The sequence below is a fragment of the Pogoniulus pusillus genome, chromosome 41 (assembly GCF_015220805.1).
Source record: "Pogoniulus pusillus isolate bPogPus1 chromosome 41, bPogPus1.pri, whole genome shotgun sequence".
NCBI classification, from domain to species: Eukaryota; Metazoa; Chordata; class Aves; order Piciformes; family Lybiidae; genus Pogoniulus; species Pogoniulus pusillus.
Window position 1 is genome coordinate 4,416,819 of NC_087304.1, and position 18,264 is coordinate 4,435,082.

Here is an 18,264-nt window from a genome sequence, read left to right on the forward strand (position 1 = left end):
CCTCCTTCAGCTCCTGCAAGGCCACTCCAAGCTCTCCTCCAAGCCTTCTCTTCTCCAAGCTGCACAGCCCCAACTCTCTCAGCCTGTGCTCAGAGCAGAGCTGCTGCAGCCCTCTCAGCATCTTGGTGGCCTCCTCTGCACTGGCTCCAACACTTCCATGTCCTGCTTGTGCTGGGGGCTCCAGAACTGCCCCCAGGACTGCAGGTGGGGTCTGAGGAGAGCAGAGCCAAGGGGCACAATCCCCTCCCTTGCCCTGCTGCCCACACTGCTCTTGCTGCAGCCCAGCACAGGGTTGTGTCTGGGTTGCACATGGACACTACCAGCTAATGCCTCCTTCCTTCCCCAAGTAGAGGCTCAGCTTGCCCTGGCTGACAGCAAAGTGACCTAAATGCTGCCTAAAAAAAGCAGATTCACAGATTGCATCAAAGCTCAATCTTGTCCAACCCCCCCCTGCCCTCAGCAGGGACATCCCCAACTAGAGCAGGCTGCCCAGGGCCACATCCAGTCTGAGCTTGAACGTCCCCAGAGGTGAGGACCTCAACCACAACCCTGAGCAACCTGTTTCAGTGTTTCACCACTCTGACTGTGAAGAACTTCTTCCCTCTGTCACCTCAGAGGAGCAAAGTTCGAGGTCTCATGGCAAGGAGACACCTGAAATGCTCTTGCTACAGGGGCAGAGGCATCAATGAATCTTCTCTCCTATAATTACTTCTTTCTTGCAAGCTCTGCACCAAGCCAGACAAGATTTCAGCTGGGGGAAAAAAAAAAACCAACCCAGAAAACAAAACAACAATAAAATTGGGTCAAGTTAAGAGGGAAAACACAAATGCAGAGAAGGAAAAAGCAGCAGCTCTGCTCTCCCTCCCCCCCAGCCATGGCCTTCTCCTCCTCACCCACTTGCAGTGGCTGCAGCAACTCAGAGGAAGCTCAGCACAGCGAGGGGAAATGTGGAGTATTTGCCTTGCCTCCAGATTTCCTGCCCAACCTCCCTACCTCCTCTCAGGGAAGAGCTTCAGTGAATCACAGCCTGGCTCCTGCAAAGCTGCTGAGCCATCAGCAGCTCCACCCGACCTCTGCAGACCCAGGGGGGGAAAGGCACAGCTGAGGCTTGGAGCTGCTCAGAAGGTGAGATGGAGAAAGTGCAGAAGAGCAGGGGAGAGGTTGAGGGAACTGGGGGGTGATGAGCTTGGAGAAGAGCAGCCCCAAAGGGGAGCTGAAGGGGCTGTAAGGGGTAAGGGGATGGGGCCAGGCTCTTGTCAGTGTGTGCCAAGGGGCAATGGGCACAGACTGGAAGCCAGGAGGCTGCATCTGACTAGGAGCAGAAACTCCTTTGGTGTGAGGGTGATGGAGACTTGGAGAAGGCTGCCCAGGGAGGTTGTGAAGTCTCCTTCTGTGCTGAGCTTCCAACCCTGCCCTGGCCATTGTGCTCCTGGGCAAGCTGCTGTGGGTGCCCTGCTGGAGCAGAGGGGCTGGACTGGATGAGCTCCAGAGGTCCCTTCAAACTCTAACCATGCTAGGATTCTGCTCCCCAAGCAAACTCAAACAGATGAAAATCACCTCCCCAGGGTGCATGACACTAACTGATATCACCCAGAGAAAAACACTGAACAAAACAGAGCCCAGAGACTATCACAGAGCTGGGAAGGAGGCAGCAGAACCTTGGGACCTGCAGTGCCAAAAGCCCAAGCCAGGCTGGAACAAGCAAGCATTAACCTCAAGAGCTGAGTCACAGCTGCACTGGGGTTTGGGTGGCAGACAGCATTAATGAGTGCAGGAGAGGCAAGGTGAGCTCCCAGACAGGTTTACAGCAGGAGGCAGATCAAAGAGGATGCTGAGCCCAGGGAGGATCACAGAGGTTGGAAAGGACCTAAAGAGCTCGAGTCCAACCCCCCCTGCCAGAGCAGGACCACACAATCCAGCTCAGGGCACACAGGAACACATCCAGACAGGCCTGCAAAGGCTCCACACAAGGACACTCCACAACCTCTCTGGGCAGCCTGTGCCAGGGCTCTGGGACCCTTCCAGACAAGAAGTTGCCCTTGTGCTGAGCTGCAACCTCCTGTGCTGCAGCTTCCATCCATTGCTGCTTGTCCTGTGCCAGGGAGCAGTGAGCAGAGCCTGTCCCCCCCTCCTGACCCCCAGCCCTCAGAGATTGACAGACATTGATTCAATCCCCTCTCAGTCTTCTCTTCTGCAGCCTAAGCAGCCCCAGGGCCCTCAGCCTCTCCTCAGCAGGCAGTGCTGCAGTCCCCTCCTCATCCTCACAGCCCTCCCTTGGACTCTCTGCAGCAGTTCCTGTCCCTCTTCACCTGGGGAGCCCCAAACTGAAGGCAGTGCTCACGATGAGGTCTCCCCAGGCAGAGCAGAGGCTCAAAGAGAGCTCAAAGGGTAGGAGAAAAACTCTCTTCCTGGCTTGGGGTGGGGGTGGAGAGCAGAGGGAGCCTCATGCAGAGCACATCTGACACCACCAGCGTTGGCCAAGCAAAACCTGAGAGCACACAAAGATCAAAGAGGGGGAGAAAGCCCTGGGAACACTATAAACATCCATGTTCCTCCTTCATTTGAATACTAGGAAAAGCTTGGTGGCTATCAGGCCAGGGCAGAGCATCCTAAGGAAAAGGAGAGTGGGAAAGAGAGAGTGGATAGCAGTTAGGCTGCTGGGAACAACAGGGCAGTGGCTGCTGGACCAGGTCAGCCTCATGGTTAAGATTAGAATCATACAATCAGAGAATCAGGCAGGTTGGAAGAGAGCTCCAAGCTCCTCCAGCACAACCTAGCACCCAGCCCTGGCCAAGCACCAGACCATGGCACTCAGTGCCCCAGCCAAGCTTGGCTTCAACACCTCCAGCCACAGCCACTCCACCACCTCCCTGGGCAGCCCATTCCAGTGCCAATCACTCTCTGCCAGGAACTGCCCCCTAACATCCAGCCTAGACCTCCCCTGGCACAACTTGAGGCTGTGTCCCCTTGTTCTGTCCCTGGCTGCCTGGCAGCAGAGCCCAACCCCACCTGGCTACAGCCTCCCTGCAGGCAGCTGCAGGCAGCAATCAGCTCTGCCCTCAGCCTCCTCTGCTGCAGGCTAAATTGATATCAGGAAAAAACCAAAATCTGCCCAGCAAGAGCAGTCTGCATTGGAATGAGCTGCCCAGGGAGGTGGTGGAGTCACCAAGCCTGGATGTGTTTAGAAGTTGTTTGGATGTGGTGCTTGAATGGGTTGCTCAGGGAGGTGTTTGAGGCCCCATGGCTGGAGGTGTTTGAGGCCAGGCTGGCAGAGGCTGTGGGCAGCCTGCTCTAGGGTAGGGTGTCCCTGGGCATGGCAGGGAGGTTGGAACTGGCTGATCCTTGTGGTGCCTTCCAACCCTGACTGATTCTGATTCCATAGTTTAGGAAGCACCTTGTAGAGTAGGGCTGTGGGTTGGACTTGGTGATCCTCAGGAGCTCTGCCAAGCTGAAAGTTGGATTTTGTGCTCCCTGCTCCTCCAAGGGCTCTGTGGAGGAGCCTTCCCCACAGCCAGGTTCTTTGTCATGCATCCAGACCATGCAAGATGAGGCTGGACCTTGCTGCACATTGCTACCCCTTGCTAATTCTCACCTGTGTGCAGTTTTGGGTCTCTCACTCCAAAAAGGACATAGAAGAAATGGAACAGGTTCAGAGAAGGGCAATGAAGATGAGGAAGGGTCTGGAAAGGAGCAGCTGAGAGAACTGGGAGTGTTTTGTGGAGAAGAGGAGGCTGAGGGAGACCTCAGTGCTCTCTACAGCTCCCTAGAAGGAGGCTGCAGTGAGGTGAGGGTTGGGCTCTGCTCCCTAGGATGAGTGATGGAAGAAGAAATGGCCTGAAATTCGGCCAGGGGAGAGTTAGGTTGGAGATGAGGAAGAATTTCTTTGCTGGAAGAATGGTCAGGGATTGGCAGAGGCTGCCCAAGGAGCTGGTGGAGTCCTCACCCCTGGAAGTGCTCAAGAACTCTATGGCCATGGCACTTGGGGCTGTGCTTTGGTGGCCATGGAAGCGTTGGGCTGCTGGCTGGGACTTGATCTTGGAGCACTTTTGCAACCAGAACAATTCTCTGAGTCCATTTCAGACCAGTTCAAACCTGACAAAATCCCCTGCCAGCTTTTCCTGCAGATTCCCTTGGCCTTTAAAACTCCCCCAAGAGAATTAGGAGGAGCTTTGCTGCCACAACAGCTACACCAACATCTGGCACTCCAGATTTATCCCTGCCCATGGCTCCTAAGTGCCCCCCCCCCACCAAAAAGCATCAGCTGGGACACGAGCATCAGCAGCAAGCAAGCTGGATCCTAAGTGCTCTACAACAGAGCTCACACTGGAGAAAACCCAAGGTGAGGAGGGGGCAAAAAAACTTCCTTTTGGCAAACCCCAGCCCCTGCCCCAGTGGATCTGCTTTGCACAGAGAGAACTGTTCACCTTTTCTCTCCCTTTGTTTCCATCCTGAAGGTGGGAAGATGAAGTTTAAACACACTTTGGTCCTGTAGCTATCCTGGGTGGACAAAGCTTTGAACAGAGAGAACTGTTCACCATTCCTCTCCCTTTGTTTCCATCCTGAAGGTGGGAAGATGAAGTTTAAACACACTTTGGTCCTGTAGCTATCCTGGATGGACAAAGCTTTGAACAGAGAGAACTGTTCACCATTCCTCTCCCTTATTTTTACATCCTGAAGGTGGAAAGATGAAGTTTAAACACACTTTGGTCCTGTAGCTATCCTGGGTGGACAAAGCTTTGAACAGAGAGAACTGTTCACCATTCCTCTCCCTTATTTTACATCCTGAAGGTGGGAAGATGAAGTTTAAACACACTTTGGTCCTCTACCTATCCTGGATGGATAAAGCTTTGTACAAACAGAACTGTTCACCATTTCCCTCCCTTTTCTTCCCCATCCTGAGGGTGGGAAGATGAAGTTTAAACACACTTTGGTCCTCTACCTATCCTGGATGGACAAAGCTTTGAACAGTGAGAACTGTTCATCAGTTCCCTCCCTTTTCTTCCCCATCCTGAAGGTGGGAAGATGAAGTTTAAACACACTTTGGTCCTGTAAAGTCATCCTGGATGGACAAAGCTTTGAACAGTGAGAACTGTTCACCATTCCTCTCCCTTATTTTACATCCTGAAGGTGGGAAGATGAAGTTTAAACACACTTTGGTCCTCTACCTATCCTGGATGGATAAAGCTTTGTACAGAGAGAACTGTTCACCATTCCTCTCCCTTTGTTTCCATCCTGAGAGTGGGAAGGTGAAGTTTAAACACACTTTGGTCCTGTACCTATCCTGGATGGATAAAGCTTTGTCCAAAGAGAACTGCTGACCATTTCCTTCCCTCTTCTTCCCCATCCTGAAGGTGGGAGGATGAAGTTTAAACACACTTTGGTCCTGTAAAGCTATCCTGGATGGATTAAAGCCTGGCCCAAGGAGGAGCTCCAGCCTGGGTTTGCTGCTGGAGGATGAATTCTGAAGCACTTTCTTTATTAGAACAAAAAGAAAAGAGGCCTTTTGAGCTTCAATCATGCAAATTGTATCTTCTGCCTGAGAGAGAGAGAATTTCATTATGGAGCTGTCTTTAAGTCCTCTGCAGCAGAGCAATCTAATTAGGGCCACTATCATGACCTTTATTAATAGCCAGGTATTAGCAGATAGGGAGATTCTAAGGCTCCCAGTGGCATTAAAAGCAAAAAGGGGGGGAGGAAAGAAAGCAACCCCAATTCTATTAACAAGATCCCCAAAAATGAAGCTAATTAGACAAGCCTAGAAAGCTCTCTTTGGAAACAAGAGCAGCCCAGACTCTCTTGATGGCCTCTCCATCTGCTTCTCCCTCCAGCTCAGGCCAAACACAGCCCTTTTCCTGTCAACAGGAACCTGCTCCTGACAGCCATGGGATCAACAAGCAAAGGGATGGGGGTGGCCAAGGGGAAGAGGAAGCCTTTTTAAAAGATATATAGATTAATTGTTGCTTTTTCTGGTCACAAGGGGAGGTCAAAAGGGGCTGTGACTTACGCTAAGCCAGGGCACACAGCGGCTGATGCTCGGTGATGCTGCAGGGTTTTCCCAACCTGAATCAGCTTCAGCTCTGCACAGAGATTTATCTGCTGCAAGGGGAAGGCTGGGAGGCAGTCATGGATTCATAGAATCAAGCAGGTTGGAAGAGAGCTCCAAGCTCAGCCAGACCAACCTAGCACCCAGCCCTAGCCAGGCAACTAGATCATGGCACTAAGTGCCTCATCCAGTAGAGTTCTAGGTTGGACTTGGTGCTCCTTAAGAGCTTTGCCAACCTGCATAGAATCAAGCAGGTTGGAAGAGAGCTCCAAGCTCATCCAGCCCAACCTAGCACCCAGTCCTATCCAGGCAAGCAGACCATGGCACTCAGTGCCTCATCCAGGCTTGGCTTCAACACCTCCAGGCACAGCGACTGCACCACCTCCCTGGGCAGCCCATTCCAATGGCAGTTGATCAGTTCCTGGAGGGAGCAGGCTGGGACACAGCCATGTCCCCTAAGAGACAGGCTGAGAGGGTTGAGGCTGTTCAGCCTGGAGAAGAGAAGGCTGCAGGGATTGCTTAGAGCTGCCTTCCAGTACCTGAAAAGGGCTACAGGAGAGCTGGGGAGGGACTTGTGAGTGACAGAAGAAGGAGCACTGGCCTTGAGCAGGGAGAGGAGAGACTCAAATTGGAGATGAAGAAGGAATCAGAATCAGAGAAGCAGGCAGGGTTGGAAGGGAGCACAAGGAGTAGGCAGTGCCAACCCCTGCCATGCCCAGGGACACCCTACCCTAGAGCAGGCTGCACACAGCCTCAGCCAGCCTGGCCTCAAACACCTCCAGCCATGGGGCCTCAACCACCTCCCTGGGCAACCCCTGCCAGGCTCTCACCACTCTCCTGCTCAACAACTTCCTCCTCACCTCCAGCCTCACTCTCCCCACCTCCACCTTTGCTCCATTCCCCCCACTCCTGCCACTCCCTCACAGCCTCAAAAGTCCCTCCCCAGCTTTTTTGGAGCCCCCTTCAGATGCTGGCAGGCCTCAAGAAGGTCACCTGGGAGCCTCCTCTGCTCCAGCCTGCACAGCCCCAACTCTTTCAGGCTGTGCTCACAGCAGAGCTGCTGCAGCCTCTCAGCATCCTCCTGGCCCTGCTCTGGACACTCTCCAGCATCTCCACAGCCCTCTTGTCCCAGAGGCTCCAGAGCTGGATGCAGAACTCCAGGTGGGCTCTCAGCAGAGCAGAGCAGAGGGGCAGAATCCCCTCCCTGGCCCTGCTGGCCACACTTCTGCTGCTGCAGCCCAGGCTCTGCTTGGCTCTCTGGGCTGCAAGTGCACACTGCTGGCTCCTGCTGAGCTTCTCCTCCAGCAGCACCCCCAAGTGCCTCTCCTCAGGGCTGCTCTCCAGCCTGGCACTGCCCAGCCTGGAGTTGTGCTTGGCATTGCCTCGACCCAGATTCTTAACAGTGAGGGTGGAAGCAGGTTGTCCAGGGAGGTTATGGATGTTCCCTCCCTGGAGGTATTCAAGGGCAGGTTGAATGAGGCCTTGAGCAACCTGTGCTAGTGGGAGGTGTCCCTGCCCATGGCAGGGGGGGGTTGGAGCTGGAAGATCTTGGAGGTCCCTTCCAACCCAACCCATTCCATGCATCTATCAATCCACGATCCCAGGGGAGAAGGCTGAGACACAGCCACAGCAGTGGGGTGGGAGGGGACACAGCTTAGGAAGGCAGCAGATCTGCAGGAAGAAGTCTACCCACTGTTGACAGGAGGAGCCTCCCACATGCTCCAGCTCCAGGTCCCCAACCTCAGAGCTCAGGCTGATGATTTAATCAGCAGAGGGAAGGAGCAGAGGCACAGCCCTCTGCGGCGCGGGGGTGTTACGAAACAGCATCAGCGCCTGGATGCATGGCTGAGTTTCCACGTGAATGAGTTCAGCTGGCACCACAAATCCAAGACCTTCTGGATGAGGGATTGGTTTCATTCCTGGTCCTTTCAAGCAGGTTGGCATTTTGCTTGGCAAGGTCACAGAAAACAACCATCTCGGAGGTCTTTGCCAACTGAACTCCATCTGAATCGCTTCGCTCGGACAAGACCTCTCAGATCATCAAGTCCAAGCTTCAGCCTGAAGATCACCACCACTATGAAAACCACCCATGCAGGCTGCAGCAGGCTCAGGTCTTGGAATAAGCCCTTTGCACTCCCCCCACCACACACAAATTCCCTCCCTGAGGGGGGGCACCAAATTCTCATTCCTCTGTTGGTATTTCTCAGTCCTGAGTGCAGGAGGAGTTGCCTCGCTCCCAGCGCCAGCTGCTGTCCCTCCAGTTTTACCACCCAGGGCTGAGATGGAGCTGTGAGCCCTGGCAAAAGGCACTGGCATATGTAAGGATGGGGGAAGAGAAGGAAGGAGAAGAGAGGAGGGGAAAAAAAAACCCTGTGCTAAAGAAATGAATCAGCTTTTACAAGGCAGCCTGCCTGAGCTCATCGTGCCTGGTTTGCTCTTTCCCAGCAGGAAAAGCTTTGGCAGGGAGAAGGGGGAGGAAGGATTTCCTTCCACCACATCCAGGAACCATCCCCCTTGGCACCATCCTCTTTCAATGGCTCACCCATAACCTGTGAAATCAGAGAGTTACAGGAACAGAAGACTTGAGGCAGAAAGCCCCAAGGCAGATGGGCAGCACCGGCAGGCAGCACAGGATGATGCCGAGGGCTCTGCGCTCCAGCCCTGACTCACGGAGCCTCCCTGTGTCCCAGATTCCCCCAGCTGCAGACAGGGGAGAAGAACTCTCCTTGTTTGACATCAGAAAGGAGAAGGAGAGCAGACAGAGCTGGGTAGGGCCAGCTGGAGATTTCCACTTCTGCTTTCTGCCTTTGCCTTCCAGGAATTGGAGTGTTCGTTTCTGGGAGTCTCATTCCAAGATCTTTCTCATTGTCCTCACCCAGGAGCTGGAGCAGGTCCAGAGAAGGGCAAAGCTTGAGAAAGGGCTGGAGAACAGGGCTGAGAAGGAGCAGCTGAGGGAGATGGGGGTCTCTAGTCTGGAGATGAGGAGGCTGAGGGAGACCTCATTGCTCTCTCCAACTCGCTAAGAGGAGGCTGCAGTGGGGTGAGGGTTGGTCCCTAGGATCAGGTGATAGAAGGAGAAGAAATGGCCTGAAATTGTGCCAGGGAAGCCCAGGAAGAATTTCTTTGCTGCAAGAGTGACAAGGGATTGGCAGAGGCTGCCCAGGGAGGTGGTGGAGTCCTCATCCCTGGAGGTGCTGAAGAAACCTGTGGGCATGGCACTTGGAGCCATGGTTTAGTGGCCATGGTGGGGTTGGGTTGAGTTGCAGGTTGGAGTGGATAATCTTGGAGGCCTTTCCCAGCCAAAGCAATTTAATTAGTCTATGAGTTCCTGGGACTATTCAAGGCCAACAGCTGGGAGAACAATCTCAAACTGGGTACAAATCAAAGCCAAGTGAAAGTCAGTGGTGCAGAGCCATGAACCATCCCCTGCCTGGGACTCCAGGGCTGAGAACAGCCCAAACCTGCCCTGCTATGAGGCTGCTCAGCTCCTGCAACGATTAACCACCAAAGCATCACCCTGCCAGGCCTTTCAGCAGTGACAAAGCAGGCAAGAAAAGGAGAGGGAATCAACATGGGAATGGCCTGCACGTGTCCACCTGAGCTGTGACAGCAGGGACCTGCCAGCAGCACCTTGGCTGAATGAGATGTGCTGAGGTCTCCTTCACCAAGGGGTCTGCTGACAAGCAGCAGTGCAGGGCAGGGTGACCTGCTGGGAAGCAGCTTTGTGGAGAAGGACTCTGAAATGCTCCCCAGGAGCCAGCAGTGTGCCCTCATGGACACAGACAAGGTGGCCAGTGGCACCCTGGGGTGCACAAAGAAGAGTGTGGGCAGCAGGTCAGAGGAGGTTCATCTCCCACTCTGCTCTGCCCCAGGGAGGGCACATCTGCAGTGCTGGGTCCAGTTCTGGGCTCCTCAGCTCATGAGGGGCAGGGAACTGCTGGAGAGAGTCCAGCAGAGGCTGCAGAGCTGCTGAGGGGCCTGGAGCAGCTCTGGGAAGAGCAAAGGCTGAGAGCCCTGGGGCTGAGAGCCTGCAGAAGAGCAGCCCCAGAGGGGAGCTGAGCAATGCTCAGCAAGAGCTAAAGGAGCTGTGGGGGCAAGAGGATTGGGCCAGACTCTGCTCAGTGGTGCCCAGGGACAGGCCAAGGAGCAATGGGCACAAACTGGCACCCAGGAGGTTGCATCTGACCAAGAGGAGAAACTACTTTGGTGTGAGGGTGCTGGAGGCCTGCAGCAGGCTGCACAGAGAGGTTGTGGAGTCTCCTTCTCTGCAGAGCTTCCAACCCCCCCTGGGCATTGTGCTCCTGGGCAAGCTGCTGTGGGTGCCCTGCTGGAGCAGGGGGGTTGAAGTGGATGATCTCCAGAGGTCCCCCCCCAAACCACACCACGCTGAGCTTTGTGACATTCATCCTCACTCCCTTTTCCAGCTGCCCTGTGTGGCTCTGCAAACTCCTGCATCACCAAACACCCAGCTCCAGCCAACTGCTCAGGGCTTGCTGGTGTGAGAGCACACTGACTGTGGGCAAGTCCCCTCCTGGAGGAACCCCAGCTGGGATGTCTCCCTGGGCTCCAGCAAATCCAGCTTTGCTGCAGCCTCAGGAGCAGATTAATATTGAAAGCTGAAGTGGGGAGGGCTGGCAGGGGAAGACTGCAGCTCAGGTTAGTATTAACAGAGCTGAGAGCCAGCACTGCCTGACTGCCCAGTCCAAACTCCCAGGCAGACAAGGACCTTAGAGCCCAACTACCTGCCCCAGGAATTCTCTGCTCCCCACTGGTGCACCCAGCCCTTGCTCTGCTCTGTCATCAAACATCCACTGCCACAGCAGGAAAGCCAAGGACTGACCTGCTCCCAGCATCTCCTCAGACCCTGCTGCTGAGGACACTCCCAACTTGCCTGCTCTTATGCAGAACACCCCAGAATAGCTCAAAAAGAACATAAGAGCCCAAACTAGCAGCTCAAACCACCCTCGGGTGCCTGCTTCCTCCACTGGTAGCTCTGGATGCTCTCCTGGGTGAAGTCTCAACCCCAGCAGCAAGGACTTCCCCAGGAGTTCACCTATGGATGGGGCAGGCAGCCCTGTGCCCTCCCAGCTGCTGGGAAAAGCACCACACAGAGCAGCTCAGGTCTGCTCTTGGCTTTACTACCTGCTGGAGGACTCAAGGCAGGTCAGCATGAGGTGCTCTGGAGTGGCAGCAGAAGAGACCTGGCCTGTGTCAGGCCTCTTGTGACAGGGACACCCCCTTGAGCAGCCTGGGCTAGCAGGAGGTGTCCCTGCCCAGTGCAGGGGGCTGGAACTAGATCATCTTGAAGGCTCTTCCCCAGCCAAACCAGTCTGGGAGTCTGTGATGTGCCAAGCCCATCCCTGCTGAGCCACAGCTGCCCTGCTGGGAGAGAGGCACTCCCTGTGCCAGCTGCCTGTATCCCAGGGGGCAGCTCCCAGAGCAGCCATGATGATGCTACACCAGAGTGGGCTACAAACCCTTCCATGGACTGGAGCTGTCTCCAGGCAGCTGCTGTGCTGCTTCTCCTGCCCCCACACCGTGTCCAAGCCCAGGTAGGGCAGCTCTGCTGTCACAGAGGCAGGGCAGATGTTTACTAACACCATATCACAACAGCTCTGACTCCACCCTAGGGCTTGTCCCTTCAAACCAGCACATGATAATCCTGCTGGTGCCAGGCAGGGCCTCTGCTCCAGGGCCAGACAGACCCACAGCACCCAGGAGCAGGGCAGGCAGTGCAGCCTGCACTGCCCAGCAGCTCATGGAACCTTTTGTGGGGGCACAAACTGGAAGCCAGGAGGTTCCATCTGACCAGGAGGAGAAAATTCTTTGCTATTAGGGTGGGCAGAGGCCTGGAGCAGGCTACCCAGAGAGGTTGTGGAGTCTTCACAACAACCCCAAGCAGCACTACAGGCTGGGGCCAGAGGGGCTGAGAGCAGCCAGAAAGCAACCTGGGGGTGCTGGGAGAGAGGAGCTGCAGAGGAGGCAGCAGTGCCCAGGTGGGCAGCAGAGCCAATGGCAGCCTGGGCTGGCTCAGGAGCAGTGTGGGCAGCAGGACAAGGGAGGTTCTTGTGCCCCTGTGCTCAGCACTGCTCAGGCCACCCCTGGAGTGCTGTGTCCAGTTGTGGGCTGCTGAATTGCAGAGAGATGCTGAGGTGCTGGAAGGTGTTTGGAGAAGGGCAGCAAGGCTGGGGAGGGGCCTGGAGCAGAGCCCTGTGAGGAGAGGCTGAGGGAGCTGGGGGGGTGCAGCCTGCAGCAGAGGAGGCTCAGGGCAGAGCTGATTGCTGCCTGCAGCTGCCTGCAGGGAGGCTGTAGCCAGGTGGGGTTGGGCTCTGCTGCCAGGCAGCCAGGGACACAAGAAGGGGACCCAGGCTGAAGCTGTGGCAGGGCAGGTTGAGGCTGGCTGTGAGGAGGAAGTTCCTGGCAGAGAGAGTGATTTGCACTGGAATGGGCTGCCCAGGGAGGTGGTGGAGTTGTCATGCCTGGAGGTGTTGAAGCAAAACCATGGTCTGGTGATTGGCCAGGGCTGGGGGATAGGCTGGACTGGCTGAGCTTGGAGGTCTCTTCCAACCTGGTTGATTCTCTGGACAGCTTCCAACCCCCCCCAGCCACTGTGCTGCTGGGCAAGCTGCTGTGGGTGCCCTGCTTTAGCAGCAGGGTTGGATTGGATGCTCTCCAGAGGTCCCTTCCAACTCCATCACGCTGGGAATTGTGTGAACCAAAGCTCACAAGGTTCCTGCAAATTGCTGAGTGGCTGCTGATGAATCAAGGCTGGACAGTGCCCAGCACCAGATGGTCACCTACCTGCAGGCAGAGACCTCCCACCTGGCTCTCAGCTCAGGATGCTGGAGCTCGGATCTGCCGCTGAGGTTGTTTCTCCTCTTCTCCTTCTGCCAGGATGTTTTGTACAGATTTGTTGTTTGGGGGTTGGGTTTTTTTTTTGGTTGTTGGGTTATTATTTTTTTTACCAGAACATTTCACTGTGAACCAGCAGAACCTGTTCTGGATGCACAGACAGAGCCATCTGTAAGCTTTTGCCAGCCTGACTTTGTTTTTCTACCCTGGGATACTCTGTGGGCTCTCTCTGCTGCGTGGGCGCTTGGCTGCCTCACCCAGAGAAGTCGTGGGCCTGCAGGAACCAGACAGCAGAAGCCCACAAGCCAAAATCTGCTCCTTCAGAGGCTTAACTGCTCCCCCAACTCATGGTGTGAGGAGGCCTGGGGTGGGGTGGATCCCAAACCTGCCACTCCAGCAGCGCCGAGGTCCTCGCAGCGCTCGGTTCCTGGCTCTGTTCTCCTTCAATTAACAACAGCCATGGAATGAAACTTCACATTTCAGGAAAGATCTTCCACATGTTTGGTTTTGGCAGCAGCTGACAGCTTTAAAGGAGCCAAAAAAAAACCTAACTCAGCCTCTTTCAGCCAAGGGGAGGCTGAGGAGTGGGACCAGCAGAGGGTTTTGAATGTCTCCTAGAGATGGAGGCTATGGAGACTTCACCACCATTCCAATCAGCCTGCTCCAGCAGCCTTAAATTCAAGGAGCTACCCAAGTCTACCCTTTTGGCAACTCACTTCTCCTTGAACAGCTTTCCCCCCTCTCCCCCAACAAGCAGACCTCCAAGCCTCCCCCCCCAAAGAAGCAAAAAATGCTTCTTTTAAAGCTAAAACCCCCACTTAGAACAAGCAAAACCCCCACCAAAGACCAAGCCTTCAGCAGGTGGTTTAAAGAAGACACAGAAGGAAAGATCACAGAATGCATCAGGTTGGAAGAGAGCTTCAAAGATCATCTTGCCCAACCCTTCTGCAGTGAACCAGTGGGGTTGGACAAGATGATTCCAGGCTTTAGAGACAGGCAAGTCATAGAATCAATCAGGGTTGGGAAGGAGCACAAGGGTCAGGCAGTGCCAACCCCTGCCATGCCCAGGGACACCCTACCCTAGAGCAGGCTGCACACAGCCTCAGCCAGCCTGGCCTCAAACACCTCCAGCCATGGGGCCTCAACCACCTCCCTGGGCAACCCCTGCCAGGCTTTCACCACTCTCCTGCTCAACAACTTCCTCCTCACCTCCAGCCTCACTCTCCCCACCTCCAGCTCTGCTCCATTCCCCCCACTCCTGCCACTCCCTCACAGCCTCAAAAGTCCCTCCCCAGTTTTTTTGGAGCCCACTTCAGATCCTGGCAGGCCACAAGAAGGTCACCTGGGAGCCTCCTCTGCTCCAGCCTGCACAGCCCCAACTCTTTCAGGCTGTGCTCACAGCAGAGCTGCTGCAGCCTCTCAGCATCCTCCTGGCCTGCTCTGGACACTCTCCAGCATCTCCACAGCCCTCTTGGCCCAGGGGCTCCAGAGCTGGATGCAGGACTCCAGGTGGGCTCTCAGCAGAGCAGAGCAGAGGGGCAGAATCCCCTCCCTGGCCCTGCTGGCCACACTGCTGCTGCTGCAGCCCAGGCTCTGCTTGGCTCTCTGGGCTGCAAGTGCTCACTGCTGGCTCCTGCTGAGCTTCTCCTCCAGCAGCACCCCCAAGTGCCTCTCCTCAGGGCTGCTCTCCAGCCTGGCACTGCCCAGCCTGGATTGGTGCTTGGCATTGCCTTTATCCAGCTGCAGGACCTTGCCCTTGGTCTTGTTGAACCTCCTGAGCTTGGCTTGTGCCCACCTCTGCAGCCTGCCCAGCTCCCTCTGGCTGGATCCTGCCCTCCAGCCTGGCTGCTGCACCACACAGCTTGGTGTGGGCAGCAAACCTGCTGAGGCTGCACTCAGTGCCTCTGTCCATGGCACCCACAGAGATGTTGAACAAGACTGGATGGACTCACGGATGAGCTTTCACCTCTGCCTGCCCCCACGACACCACCACCACAGCACATCCACACCAGCAGAATCCTCCTACACTCAGTTTTCAGCCCAACCTTCCTCCATGGAAGCTAAAAAAACAAACAACCCAACCTCCAAACCTTCCACGAGGCAGAGGTTTGGGAGAAAGGGGGGGGGGGGGGAGGAATGGCTGGAGGAATCTGGTCCTTGGCTTTTGCTGTTTAAGCAAAATGCTTTTTCGTAACCACAGCCAAGAGCAGAGGCAAGAGAAGGAGCAAAACACCCTGGGGATGAGCTGAAGGGGTTTGAGCTTCGTGCCTGGCAAACGAGGTGTAAAATTCAGCTGAAACCTAAAGAGGGGCAGAAAAGCAACGGCTGAGGCAGGGTGGGGGAAGGCAGAGGAGTGCCTGTGAGTCCCAACTCGTGCCAAAAATACACTGAAATCATCCCTGACTTCATTTCAGCCACGTTCCCGAGCTGCAAGGAAGGGAAAGTGAGCTGGGAGAGAGGGAGGGAGGGAGGGGAGGATGGGGAATGGCCATCCCAGACGGGGTGGGGGGGTGGGGGATGAGAGAAGGTGGTGGTGGTGAACCCCAAGGTAAGCAGATGGCTGTGTCGAGGGAAGAGGAGCTGCAACCTTCCATCATCTTCAGCTGAGACAAACTCGCTGCTCCCAGCCAGAGCAATCAATCGATGGAATCAACTGCTGGGATCTGGTTGTGCTTGGCTAAAAATCCCACACCTGACAAGTTTTTTGCCCACACCGTTTTCCGTGGGGGGGCTGAAGGGCTCCCTCGCCAAACACACCCCCCCCCCCCAAATCCATCCCCCCAGCTGCTCGCCAGGAAACGGGAGCTTCCCGAGGTCGGGTTGCAGCTGCTGCCCGAGGTGAACGGGGCCGGTGACCTCCGGTTAGGGCTTCGAGCTCTGTTTGGCTGCCACATTCCAGAGCTCTTCTCCCCAAAGCCTGCTCCGCGTAGGCATTCCAAGGGCATCCCTGCCGCTGATGTGCCCGCAGAGCCCGGGGCTGGATCCCTGCCCTCGCCGTGCTGCCGACACGGCCCGGTTTTGGGGAGCGTACCTCGCCCTGCCACCCACCCGGACCTGGGGCATCGTCGCCGGTACTCAAACCCCGGTAGCCGAACCGCGGCACCCTCCGGTTCGCACCCTCCAGTCTCTCTGCTGAGGTCCCTCCAACAGCCTTTCCCCCACGGCGGGTACGTAACCGGCACCGGAATCCCTCCAGGCTCCCCCAGAGGACTCCACCAGGCTCCGAGAAGCATCCGAAGGAGCCGCACCGGGGCACCCGCCGGCACCGTGCTCCGCTCACAACCCACGGAGGGCCGGGCCCGCCCCGCCACGGCGGGAGGGGACAGCACACCGAGCTCCGGGATGGCCACCGGAGAGGAAAACCGGCGGGTCTTAAGGGAAGGAGTTGGCGCTGCTGCGAAGTAAGAGACCGGGATACCGGAGGCGCCGAACTGGAGCACCGGACGTTGGCCAGGGGCTACCGGACAAGGAGTAACAGCCGACACGGAGGTTATAACGGCGGGTATCAGGGCTCGGGCAGCTCACCCAGCCCTCCGCTAAAGGCAGAGGCGGGGGGGGGGGGTCACCGATCCGGAGCAACGAACGTTAGTAACGGAAGAGACGGGATCCCGGGTGCCTCACCTGGGTGGCCTTGTAGAACTGCTTCTTCAGCCCCGCCACCGACATGGTGCCGCCTGCGCCGGCCACCGAGGGCTGTCCGAGGTGGAGGGGTAGGGGCTGGGGGGGAGGGGGGGGGGCGGCGGGACACCTGGGCACGCAGGAGCCGAGCCCAGCCCGGCCCAGCCCGGCCACTGCCGCCGCTTCCGCCGCCGCCGCCGCCAGGAAACGCCCCGAGCTGGCTCCGCCCCGCCCCGCCCCCTAACGGCACCACCGAGGAGAGGCTTCGCGGCTGGCCGCAGCGCCGCTCCCCCCCCCCCCCCGGCCAGCCCTCCCCGTGGTGCGCTTGCGCCCCCTGGCGGCGGGGCGGTGTAAAGGCATGTCCTGACCCAGCGGCGGGGATGGGAGTCTCAATGGGCAGGTCCGAGGCTATGGCCCCCAAGCGCTGCCTATGGCCGAGATCGCAGCATCATAGAATCAGCCAGGTTGGAAGAGACCTCCAAGCTCATCCCATCGAACCTATTGGGATGGGCCCATTGGAATGGGCTGCCCAGGGAGGTGGTGGAGGCACTGTCCCTGGAGGTGTCACAGTGTCACAGTATCACCAAGGTTGGAAGAGACCTCACAGCTCATCAAGTCGAACCCTTTAGCACAGAGCTCAAGGCCAGACCATGGCACCAAGTGCCACGTCCAACCTTGCCTTGAACTCTTCAAGAAAAGCCTGGATGAGACACTCGGTGCCATGGTCTGGTTGATTGGCCAGGGCTGGGTGCTAGGTTGGACTGGATGAGCTTGGAGCTCTCTCTTCCAACCTGGCTGATTCTATGATGCTATCACCCAGCCCTAACTAATCACCAGACCATGGCACTAAGTGCCTCAATCAGGCTTCTCTTGACCACCTCCAGGGATGGCGACTCCACCACCTGCCTGATCCCACGGACACAAGGTGACATTTGACTGCCTACCCTGAAAGATCAGCCACTGCAGGCACTGTGGGAAGCCCAGCAGGAGCTCTGGGGCAAAATGGAAGGCAGCAGGAGCCATGCTGGACTGGTGCAAAGCCCCAGAGAAGTCTCGGGGCCACCTGGAAGGCAGTAGGACTGCAGGTGCATGGAAAGCCTCCTAGTTGCCCGTGAGACAGCAACGTTGCCTTTGTGGCCAAGAAGGCAAATGGCATCCTGGAGCTGTTGAGCCTGGAAAACAGCAGCCCCAGAGCGGATCTCAGCAATGCTCAGCAAGAGATAAAGGGCAGGGGGCAAGAGGATGGGACCAGACTCTGCTCAGTGGTGCCCAGGGGAAGGAGAAGGGACAATGGGCACAAACTGGAAGCCAGGAGGCTCCACCTGAACAAGAGGAGGAACTTAGTCAGTGTGAGGGTGCAGGAGGCCAGGCACAGGCTGCCCAGAGAGGCTGTGGAGTCTCCAGTGCAGAACTTTAGAATTGTTTAGGTTGGGAAAGACCTTTCAGATCATTAAGTCCAACCATGAACACAGCAGTGTCCCTCAGCATCACATCTCACCTGGCTTTTCAATCCCTCTAGCGCTGGGCACTCCACCACTGCCCTGGGCACCCTGTTCCAGGGCTTGACACCCTTTTCAGGGGAGATTTCTCTTTCCTATGTCCAAACTAAACCTCCTCTGGTGCAACCTGAGGTAGTTTCCTCTTGTCCTATGACTTGTTGCTTGAGAGAAAAGCCTGACCCCCACCTGGCTCCAAACTCCTCTCAGGAGGAATCTCCTTTACATGGCATCTGGTGCCAGGCAGGTGAACAG

General features: G+C 56.4%; 1 protein-coding gene across 2 annotated transcripts in view; it reads right to left on the reverse strand.

The window, feature by feature from the left end:
• The window catches only part of SH3GL1 (SH3 domain containing GRB2 like 1, endophilin A2), a 41,099-nt gene extending 24,367 nt beyond the window's left edge, over nt 1-16,732 (reverse strand). Inside the window, exon 1 of one of the 2 annotated variants that reach the window (XM_064174828.1) lies at nt 16,517-16,732. In XM_064174828.1, coding sequence (XP_064030898.1) covers nt 16,517-16,561 — 45 coding nt within the window. In that variant the 5' untranslated portion in view covers nt 16,562-16,732. The remainder of the gene's footprint in view (nt 1-16,516) is intronic. The other variant, XM_064174827.1, reaches the window with a different exon arrangement.
• Between the last annotated feature and the right edge of the window lie 1,532 nt (nt 16,733-18,264).